The sequence below is a fragment of the Ylistrum balloti genome, unplaced genomic scaffold, assembly GCF_031769215.1.
Source record: "Ylistrum balloti isolate Yb309-2 unplaced genomic scaffold, AGI_CSIRO_Ybal_v1 Utg370204, whole genome shotgun sequence".
In the NCBI taxonomy this organism is placed as follows: domain Eukaryota; kingdom Metazoa; phylum Mollusca; class Bivalvia; order Pectinida; family Pectinidae; genus Ylistrum; species Ylistrum balloti.
In genome coordinates, this window is record NW_026782177.1 from 793,504 (window position 1) to 805,594 (window position 12,091).

The 12,091-nt window shown below is 39.1% G+C and overlaps 1 protein-coding gene across 1 annotated transcript in view; it reads right to left on the bottom strand.

The window, feature by feature from the left end:
* Positions 1 to 8,989, bottom strand: part of LOC132551515 (tyrosine-protein kinase receptor-like) — a 41,661-nt gene extending 32,672 nt beyond the window's left edge. Inside the window, exon 1 of the mRNA XM_060215667.1 lies at positions 8,377 to 8,989. Within this exon, the coding sequence (XP_060071650.1) occupies positions 8,377 to 8,989 (613 nt within the window). The remainder of the gene's footprint in view (positions 1 to 8,376) is intronic.
* Positions 8,990 to 12,091: the final 3,102 nt, after the last annotated feature.

Here is a 12,091-nt window from a genome sequence, read left to right on the forward strand (position 1 = left end):
CCATATTACGTGTCTCTATCATGATATGGAAAAGATTCGTCATTCCGAGGAGTTTGGGAACTCATGCATGATGGAACTACCATATATGGAGTTAGCATTTTTTGTTATGGGACACGATCTTGTGCATGTATACTCACGTTTTGATGACGTGTCCTAAAGTGGTTTGCTGTTTGCAAGCGAAATATGACATAATCGAGCATTAGAATGGAAGTCGATGTAAAAGACCCCGTCGTGTTTTATCAGCCAGCATGTAGCGGCACTTTGGGAATTAAAGACGAAAGATTGACATTCTGTAGTTTTTGGACTGTGTTCAGGGTTAGTCATGTTGAGTAAGATTATTAGACATCGGTATGTAGGTGACAGCGTAAACAACATTACAACATCTGCCTGACTAAGCATGAATACCGATCAAAAATGTTAAAGTGTAAATCTTAGAAGCACTTCTATATGACTCAAAAATGGGGAACTATTGGCGTGACAGTACGGGTGTTATACCACTGTATCATTGTCTTATACCGTAGTCATGTTAGTATCGTTTCAATATCGTGATATGCCACTGTTATATATAACAGATCTAGATCGACCAGAATCAATAACAGATCTAGATCGACCAGTGTCAATAAATGACATATCTAGATCGACCAGTGTCAATAAATGACATATCTAGATAGACCAGAGTCAATATCAGATCTAGATAGACCAGAGTCAATAACAGATCTAGATCGACCAGAGTCAATATCATATCTAGATCGACCAGAGTCAATAACAGATCTAGATCGATCAGTGTCTATAACAGATCTAGATCGATCAGTGTCTATAACAGATCTAGATCGACCAGTGTCAATATCATATCTAGATCGACCAGAGTCAATAACAGATCTAGATAGACCAGAGTCAATATCATATCTAGATCGACCAGAGTCAATAACAGATCTAGATAGACCAGAGTCAATATCATATCTAGATCGACCAGAGTCAATAACAGATCTAGATAGACCAGAGTCAATATCATATCTAGATCGACCTGTGTCAATATCAGATCTAGATCGACCAGTGTCAATAACAGATCTAGATCGACCAGAGACAGTAACAGATCTAGATCGACCAGAGTCAATAACAGATCTAGATCGATCAGTGTCTATAACAGATCTAGATCGACCAGTGTCAATAAATAACAGATTTAGATCGACCAGAGTCAATAACAGATCTAGATCGATCAGTGTCTATAACAGATCTAGATCGACCAGAGTCAATAACAGATCTAGATCGACCAGTGTGCATAACAGATCTAGATAGACCAGAGTCAATATCAGATCTAGATCGACCAGAGTCAATAACAGATCTAGATCGACCAGAGACAATCACAGATCTAGATCGACCAATAGTTTCGTTGTCCTGATTGCACTTTCAGTCTTATTGATAACACATGTCCTGACAAGCACATGTATATATTCATAATGAGTTATACCTAAGCAAACGATAGTGATCATTATTAATGCATTCTCTGCTATTTTACCATTCAAGCTATTCTAATCATCTCATACATGCATCTATAACGTGATTTTATAATCAAGAGACGGAACGTAAAAATAGATACGGTGTTATCTATTGTACCGTGGCAAGAGGTCGGTCTTATAGTTTAAACAGAAAACATCGAATATCTATAACGTTTGTTCTAATTAGTCACGAACTTCCAAACATGTGGCTCCGCTTCCTATCGTAAACCTGAAAATATTGGCAGACTAGCTAGGTACTGGAGAATAACTTACATATATCCCAACGTGTATATATGTATATTGCAGTGCGCTTAGGGACGTTCAGTATAACACAAATTATACCTCATCCCCGTCCTCCTCTCTCGTCCCCTACCCCCGTCATCCACTCCCGTCCTTCATCTCCGTCCTCAACCCGCGTTCCCTTCTCTCGTCCCCCTATCCCCGTCCTCCACTCCCGTCCTAAATCTCCGTCCTCAACCCGCGTTCCCTTCTCTCGTCCCCTACCCCCGTCCTCCACTCCCGTCCTCTATCTCCGTCCTCAGCCCGCGTTCCATTCTCTCGTCCCCTACCCCCGTCCTCCACTTCCCTCCTCCATCTCCGTCCTCAACCCGCGTTCCATTCTCTCGTCCCCTACCCCCGTCCTCCACTCCCGTCCTTAATCTCCGTCCTCAACCCGCGTTCCCATCTCCCGTCCCCTACCCCCGTTCACCACTCCCGTCCTTAATCTCCGTCCTCAACCCGCGTTCCCTTCTCTCGTCCCCTATCCCCGTTCACCACTCCCGTCCTTAATCTCCGTCCTCAACCCGCGTTCCCATCTCTCGTCCCCTACCCCCGTCATCCACTCCCGTCCTTCATCTCCGTCCTCAACCCGCGTTCCCTTCTCTCGTCCCCTATCCCCGTCCACCACTCCCGTCCTAAATCTCCGTCTTCAACCCGCGTTCCCTTCTCTCGTCCCCTACCCCCGTCCTCCACTCCCGTCCTCTATCGCCGTCCTCAACCCGCGTTCCATTCTCTCGTCCCCTACCCCCGTCCACCACTCCCGTCCTAAATCTCCGTCCTCAACCCGCGTTCCCTTCTCTCGTCCCCTACCCCCGTCCTCCACTCCCGTCCTCTATCTCCGTCCTCAACCCGCGTTCCATTCTCTCGTCCCCTACCCCCGTCCACCACTCCCGTCCTAAATCTCCGTCCTCAACCCGCGTTCCCTTCTCTCGTCCCCTACCCCGTCCTCCACTCCCGTCCTAAATATCAGTCCTCCACCCGCGTCCCCTGTTCTCGTTTCACACTCACATTCCTCGCCTCCGTCCTCCACTCCCGTCTCCCACTCCCTTCCCCTCCTCCGCCCCAAAGCAATATAAAACCCAAAGATTACATTATTGAAAACTTTTTCAAAACTGGATCGTTTTTGGTTTTTAAACAAGTCTCGCTTTCAAAACAATTTTATTGTCTTTAATTCATATGTTGTATCTTTAAACTTAGGACTCCGTTACTCCGTAGAGTTCCTCACGTGTATGTAATTAACTACACTTCATGGTTTACAAAATACAAAAACGCAGCTAATATCAGAAAGTCTGTATCCAAAACGCACATGGAAATGTGAATCTTTGTGGTTTTCTCCGTCATACATACTGCGGTCAACTACTTAAGACTTCAATAAAAATGTCGGTTCTAATCAAAGTTGATACACATTTACCATTTAACCGAGATATCTATGAAGCAGTGTTAGCTATGTAACCATGTGTTCTCGTAGGAGATTTCACGATAACATCCAACACACTTAACAAGAGGGGGGGAAAGTTGATATAGGTAAATCAAATTAAGGCCGGTCTGATAGATTAATTTTTTTTTCTGATTACGTCATGCAGTCAGATAAAAGATAATTATGCTGATCACTTTTATTACAAAGCGATTCCTGGTAACAATTATATACAGATAACGTCACTGTCTTGTCTGCGTTTTAATAAAGGAACAAGGTCACAATCTAGGTGGTACCATTTATTTTACGGTTAAAATACCGTATAACCTGATATTTTCGCGAGTTTGATATTTTTCGCTTTTTCGCGGTACATTAACATGCTCGCGAAAATTTAATCGTTGAAATGATGATACACTGTGTGTTAGATTTTCTTTTACACACAGATCGTGAAATTTTAAACTCTGTTTAAATATGAATTGATTGTTTTAAATCTTCAATCGCGGAATTTTTGACTCGTGAAAATTACCCGCCATACCGGTATCATAAGATAAGTGCAGTACCAGTCATGAAGTTCCGGTTAATATCAAGAATTTTTTACTTGGATATTTGTAATATTTTACACACGTTTTTTATCACAAGGACAACGATAGCTATAATCAGTTACATTAAACGAGAATATCTGCGGTATGTATGTTGTTCAATTAAACACCTGCTCATTTGTTTAATATTCTAGTTCCACATACAAAATAAACAAACATAAGTTAGAGAACAGGGTGGAAATATAAACACATTGTCAAAACCTAGTAATGCGTATCAGGATACAGCTCAATGCATAACAAGGAGTGTGTTTATCTTGAGAGTATTACTAATCATGCAATGCACATGCATGTGTGTAACCGAGTCAATACATCCCAATAAAAGTATATCTTCGTTTCACGGTGTATTGTTTTACTGATATGGATTGGCACGTCCGCAGACAGGTGCTACACTAAAACACAGCAGTTCCGAAACCGATACTGATATCTCGGAGAACAGACAACGACAGACTTGTTTGTTGTATAATGGATATAACAAGCCAAAAATAGGTCACAGCGAAAAAACATACTGCTGGAAGTGAGGATCGAATGAAAAAGAGGTTCAAAACAGAACCATCTCTTTATACATAATTTTACTGTCCAATGGTAACATACCAAACTTTACACAAGTATCAAAGGCCAAGGAATGATGATTACCGATATCGGGTTATGATGTAGTCGGGTGTTGTTAATGACAAAGTACCAAGTACCGTAGGGTTCGTGTCCTCATCAACCTTATAATCGGTCATTAAGGGGTGTTTGTAAGGAAATCAATATATATATATTGATGGTTTTACGTCACGTTTTCTTATTGACAAGGAAATAACAAACAGACACATAATGAATCATCGTTCTGCTTGACATTCTTTAATCAGGTGGTATTAGAAATTAATGAATAATTGATAGAATACCACATTGATATGTAGAGGTCAAAGTTCAGGAAAGTTCACGGTATCGCACTAATATGTAGAGATCACAAATCAGGAAAGTTCACGGTACCGCACTAATATGTAGAGATCACAAATCAGGAAAGTTCACGGTACCGTACTAATATGTAGAGGTCAAACATCAGGAAAGCTCACGGTACCGCACTAATTTGTAGAGGTCAAACATCAGGAAAGCTCACGTTACCGCGTTGATATGCAGAGGTCAAAGATCAGGAAAAGTGACGATATTGCACTAATATCTAGAGGTCAAAGATCAGGAAAGGTCAAGGTATCATCGAGGACGATAGATATTACTGTGTTTTTCAACCATGATGGAAATAAGTATGGCCAATGTATCGTTATTATCAAATAAAAATGACAGATGACGTCTTCTCTCCCGAGAGTCACACTCTCTAACTCTCCTTCATCAGCCACGATATTTACCTAAAGGAAGACTACTAAGTGAAAGTAGTCATCATTGATGAATGAACTATTAACACGAGGCGAGGGATGGAAGTTGTCATTAATTACAGTGTTGTCGTTAATTACAATGTTGTCATTAATTACAGTGTTGTCATTAATTACAGTGTTGTCATTAATTTTAAAAATGGTAGCTCGTATTACACCTGTGTGAGTGAGTGACCTGGGTCGTTAAAGTCGAACCAATTAAAAAGTTAACAGTTGAATTATTACTACATTTTATGGCCGTCCAGGCGATAGGGAGTGCGACATCAATTTACCTGTACGTGTAATTCAATATAAAAAATAAGTGTTAACACCAAATACCCGGACCTTACTTCTGCTTGTTGACGTCACAGAACCACTTATAGATGAAATCGAGACCAATATACATTGTAGTCTGATTGAGGGAAATCCTATCCCATAAGATTAACATTTTGTGTGTAGTGCACAGTGGTCTCAGCAAGAGGTTTACAAAGGACAACAAACTTAGTCCGTAATACTGAAACATGTCCAATAAAACTTAATTGTTTATCTTTAACGTCAGTTTACCTAATGTACATTTTATGTGTTAGTATCTTATTTGACTGAGACCTGGAATTAAACCGCGACCTTTAGAGTATTACATGATATAAAACATTGTTGTGACCTTGAATTATAACAAACCGCGACCAGTAGAGTATTATATGATGTAAAGCATTGCCGTGACCTTGAATTAAACTGCGACCTGTAGAGTATTACATGATATAAAGCATTTCGGTGACCTTGAATTAAACCGCGACCTTTAGAGTATTACATGATATAAAACATTGTTGTGACCTTGAATTATAACAAACCGCGACCAGTAGAGTATTATATGATGTAAAGCATTGCCGTGACCTTGTATTAAACTGCGACCTGTAGAGTATTACATGATATAAAGCATTTCGGTGACCTTGAATTAAACCGCGACCTTTAGAGTATTACATGATATAAAACATTGTTGTGACCTTGAATTATAACAAACCGCGACCAGTAGAGTATTATATGATGTAAAGCATTGCCGTGACCTTGAATTAAACCGCGACCTGTAGAGTATTACATGATATAAAGCATTTCGGTGACCTTGAATTAAACCGCGACCTTTAGAGTATTACATGATATAAAACATTGTTGTGACCTTGAATTATAACAAGCCGCGCCCTGTAGAGTATTACATCTTAGAAAAGTTTTACTGTACCTGACAACGACCCTGTTCGTCTTAGTAAAGTTTACTGTACCTGACAACAACCCTGTTCGTCTTAGTAAAGTTTACTGTACCTGACAACGACCCTGTTCGTCTTAGTAAAGTTTACTGTACCTGACAACAACCCTGTTCGCCATAGTAAAGTTTACTGTACCTGACAACAACCCTGTTAGCCATAGTAAAGTTTTACTGTACCTGAAAACGACCTTGTTCGCCATAGTAAAGTTTTACTGTACCTAACAACGAACTTGTTCGTCTTAGTAAACTTTTACTGTACCTGACAACAACCCTGTTCGCCATAGCAACGTTTTACTGTATCTGACAACAACCCTGTTCGCCATAGTAAAGTTTACTGTACCTGACAACAACCCTGTTAGCCATAGTAAAGTTTTACTGTACCTGACAACGACCTTGTTCGCCATAGTAAAGTTTTACTGTACCTGACAACGACCTTGTTCGTCTTAGTAAAGTTTTACTTATTTTCATCTAAATATTTACTAAAACGGCAAGTTTTAGATTGTACCTTTAATACCGCTACTGTAGCTAAATTATGTAAGTTATCATTTAAAAATACAATGTTAACATGTCATCAATTTGTCTGTGATGTCCTTGTTATATTTTCTTATGTATAATGTACTGATGTATCTGACCACATCATCAGCCTACAGTTGATGTTTCTGCTATCGATTCCTGGTGTCTGTTCGACATGTAAATGTATATTGATTATCCGTGTTTTTTCCACATCTAACAGTACTGAATGTATTTAATGTCGTTCAGTATTTTAGCCCTATAATTACTGTAGGTTTCTAGTTTTTGAGTAATCAATGGTCCTCAATTCAGCATGAATGAACACAAAAACAAAAGAAACTATTTTACAAACACATGCACGTATGTAAAAGATTTCCATCCAAAACTGACTCGTCAGTTAACATCGAATTACAAGTGCATTGCTGTTATTGTCTGTCCATGTGTCTTTGTCTGTCCATGTGTTTTTGTCTGACCATGTGTTTTTGTCTGTTCACGTGTTTTTGTCTGTTCACGTGTTTTTGTCTGTCCACGTGTTTTTGTCTGTTCACGTGTTTTTGTCTGTCCATGTGTCTTTGTCTGTCCATGTGTTTTTGTCTGACCATGTGTTTTTGTCTGTTCACGTGTTTTTGTCTGTTCACGTGTTTTTGTCTGTCCACGTGTTTTTGTCTGTTCACGTGTTTTTGTCTGTCCATGTGTTTTTGTCTGTTCACGTGTTTTTGTCTGTCCATGTGTTTTTGTCTGTTCACGTGTTATTGTCTGTCCGTGTTTTTTTGTCTGTCCTTGTTTTTTGCCTGATCACGTGTTATTGTCTGTTCACGTGTTTTTGTCTGTCCATGTGTCTTTGTCTGTTCATGAGTTTTTGTCTGTCCACGTGTTTTTGTCTGTTCACGTGTTTTTGTCTGTCCACGTGTTTTTTGTCTGGTGATGTGTTATTGTCTGGTGATGTGTTATTGTCACATGTTATTGTCTGAACACAGACAGTGTTATCATTAAACATAATAGATTCGCCTTGCTTACAACGAAATAACTTGATTCAACATACAATGAGACTGGTTTAAGGACAATTTGAGTGAATGAAACACATTTATCAAGGTGAAGAATGACGTCAATTTAACAATTAATAGATATGATTTCCATGATTTACTTGACACCTGTAAACATGTATCCTATCGCTGTACACCACGTGTGCTGACAGAATGATAGAGAAAGAAATTTAGGCAATCACGCGTGTTCAGCGACACGTTAAAGTTAATGCAGGACATGTCGTTGTTGTAAATTATACATCAATGTTCCTTATGAACATAACATGTAACATATTTGACTTTTATTGATGGTATCAGACACAAATTTAGTGTGACATCACATCGGGCTAACTTAAACACACAGGTACTCTTCAGTCAGTGTTAAAACACAGCTACATTAATGTTTACGATCATGTAACAGTGGGTTCAAAATAAGAAATAATAAAACCTACCTTCTGGTTCTAGAAAGATGGCAGCCGACACTAGTCCTACCAAGCTTCCGACATTCCGTGACAAATGTTTGTTTTCATTCCTGAGAGAAAGCTGTAGTTCTATATAATCCTTGCCTCCAGTGTTACAATCAGCCCGATCTAATAAGTCCGGATCGACTGTCATTTCCAATGTTTGCTTTGAGGTACACGTACCTGATAAGTCAGGTTCTTTAATATCTTTTTGATGGTTATATAATAACGTAAAATTTTCTGAGGCCAAATTCAGAATTAGACACGAACCCGAAGTCAATAGATCGATTTGCCCTTCTGCTATCGATGTAGGAGCTCGTGTCGTGTTTGGTCCTCTACCTGCCGGAGTCTCGGGACAGGGAAAGGAGAATCTTAGTTCTAATGCTGCAGTTTGTAGAAATCTACCCGTAAATAAAGACAATGTTTCAGGTGACACATCACTCCGAATTTCGTACTGGACATCATCAACGCTATCGTCTATATCATCAGGTAGACGATCTCTCTCGGATATAGAAACATTTAATTGAATAGCTTCGGTGACTACCAGAAATATTTGAATGCTGTGAAAAATCCACAGTAGATTTGTCGTTGGTTTGGTAATCATGCTGGATGTTTAGATCTGTGGATAGTGAACCAAAACGTCAAACATCGAGTTGTTTTTATATCACATGAACAATTAACACTGCAGTTGTAAAATCTCCTTTATAACCCCATTGGATAAAGACATTGTAGTCTCATCTAACCACCGGATCCACTTTAACGGTAGTCAGAATATTTCAATATTTTATCCTCCTTGTCACTTGGTCGGCTTACAGTCCGATATTGCTTGTGCCGCGCTTCAGTGAGTGGAGTCCTTTGGGTCGATGAGTTACGGTCTAGTGTGTGTGGTAGTATATTACGCCGAGAGCTCACTACGCCTCTCGCATCCAGTCAATTCATAAAAAGACGGAAAATGCTGCAGATTCCCACGCACAGACAGAAGTTAAAATTAAAGCACTTACAACAACACGATGGTTTCGTATAGAAATGATCAGCGTCTAACATCTACTAGAAAACAGTGCCTTACCTTCAGAATGATATTGGTACATGTAATATCTACATATACTTCAAGAATTATTTTCTGTCGTTTGGGACTTAAAGATCACGTACAAAGCCAGCATGCCTACTTCTGAGACACAGAAAACCAACTTCATTACCTTAAACAGCGATTATTGCCAGTCAATATCCTGTTGTATCAATGCCGTTCGTTATTTTCAGTTAGCGGATATTATTGACGAACTGGTAGTCGGATCGATCACCCGTGAAAAGACTGGATCGGAAACATAAAAAGGGTAGTATGTTCATAATTGCAATACACATGTGTGTTGTTCTCAAGTTTCCTTTAAGTGTAACCCACCCAACAAAAGCTTCCATCTAAGGTTGTTTTTTTCTAGATTATCTGGGTCAAGAGAAATACTATTATTTGTCAAAACAACACTTTCGGCCTTGTAGTGCTGATTGTAAACGTTATCCAGTAACTAACCCCAGCTGAAGTAAGAAAAGTATAAATACAGAGCTATATGATAATGAGTTATTGCTGACGGTATCGGTCCCGTCTTTTGTATATACCTCACCGTAAGCTTCTTTGCACGCCATACAATGGAATATCAATCATTAGGACGGATTGCAGACAATCCAACCCTAGCTTGGGTCGATCTGGTTCATGGCCAGGTGAGGGCCACGAAAACAGAGACATTCCGAGACAGGTTTGATAAAGTGACGTCATACTAATTTGCGTAAAGTAATTAGTGACGTGTTAATAAACAAACAATGGGCTTCCTTGCGCTTTATGGAGTGTTTTAGTGAAGAAGGAGCTTTCCTAACCTTTCATCTTTTATCAGGACGATGTCTCAAATTCATTATTTAAAAAAAAACAGGCCCCGGTGCAATACCAACTTGTATTTATGTTTTCCGCTTCGAGAGGCAAGGAGAAATGGCAAATATATGTCCTATATTTACCACTCGCAATTTCTTTGTGGTTTTGTTTTATTTGAATTTGTCAGGATAATTAAAAGCTCTCGCATTCTGTGTAACTGTTCTTCATTGGATTATATCATGCCGCTTTTGTTCAGGACTAGAAGATAAAAAGAGTTTCTTTAAAAAAAATCTAATGACTACGTCAATATGCGACATATCTAAATCCTTCAGTACAAAACGTTTTCTACAAGATATATATGAAAACGCTAGAAACATAATACTGACCTGTACTCAAAACTTTGTTTATACACGAGATAAAGGATTACACTTCTATTCTACACTACAGATAGATAACTATATTACAATTATACAAAGTCTTGCAAACAAGGCAGAATTTAAAAAGTAAAGTCTGACATTCAATGTTTAGATATTATAAGACACGATAAAGCGATCCAAGAGATCCCAGAAAGATCTTAGTGCCCCGTGTTTAGGATCTTTATATATCAATTCATTATATGATCCTCCACTTTCTTCTTCTCTTCTTCATTCTTTCTTCCTTTCTCTCCATTATACTTTTTATTGACGATTTAATTGTTTCTATGGTAACATCAATAAACAATAGAAACATACAGTGGAACCATAGGATCTTTATCTGGTACCAGAGCTAAGGACCAAGGCGAGCCTGAAATAAAACACACCAATCCATCTATAACATATCAAGTAGTAGCAACAAAATGTTTTAATCGTCAAAATCAAAAATGGTGGCCCGTCATACATTTTGTACTCTTTGTCTGATTCGAAATTGAATAGGTGCCTCTCGGAAACAAGGGGAATCCCTGTTATGAAGTTTAAGAAAGATTCAGCATTCAGGGACGAGTTTGATTTTCCAATCAGCCCCAAAAAGATATTGCACATTCAATTCTTCTTAGGAATTAACGACCACACAAACTGCTTAATGAGCACGGAACTGGGAACCAGTTTCAGGCTCCTCGAACCTTAATCTGGGGCTACGGAAGGCAACATTCCAACCGATTGTCCTACCCCTGCCCCCGAGTAGACAAATTATGGCATCGATTGCAGGGATTCAAAAACTGAAGAAGAGTAATATATTGTAAACATTCCGAAAGCGCTGATTAATTATGATTAATGCATAGTCTGGGTTAGTGGCCCGGAGTTTGTTGTTCTTTATAATTGCTAGAATTAGGTTAGGACCATTAAACACAGTAGCAAGCAGGAACGACTTTTATGGTAATCGTTGTACATGTGTAGCGAGGTGGCCATTCAGTATTTAGGATTTAAACATCTTCGAGTTACACTCTGTGAATAACTCTGATCTTCTGGGAAGATCAATAGGTAGAGCAATTGTTAACATTAGTTTGGTTCATTCAACACGGAAAACAAACGTGTGGGAAGAGATGACTAATGGGAAGCCGAGGAACGGAGCCTGTTACAGTATTGACAAAAAGTTAATTAAGACCGTCGAAAAAGACTCACATGTGAATTATTAAACATATTTCATTTAGACTTTAGTCAAATATATGTTTGTTAGGTTATCGTCCACGTAATAATAGCCAGGGTAATTTTGAAACACTTCTTGTAGTGTCTGGTGACTACTCAACTGAACATAAAGCGCGAGGTGCGCCGCATGCTTACCAGTGCCATTACGGGTAAAAAGCTTGTTCTATATCATAACACACAACAACACGATACACCTTTTATGTCGAATGCTGATATAGATGCATCATACTGC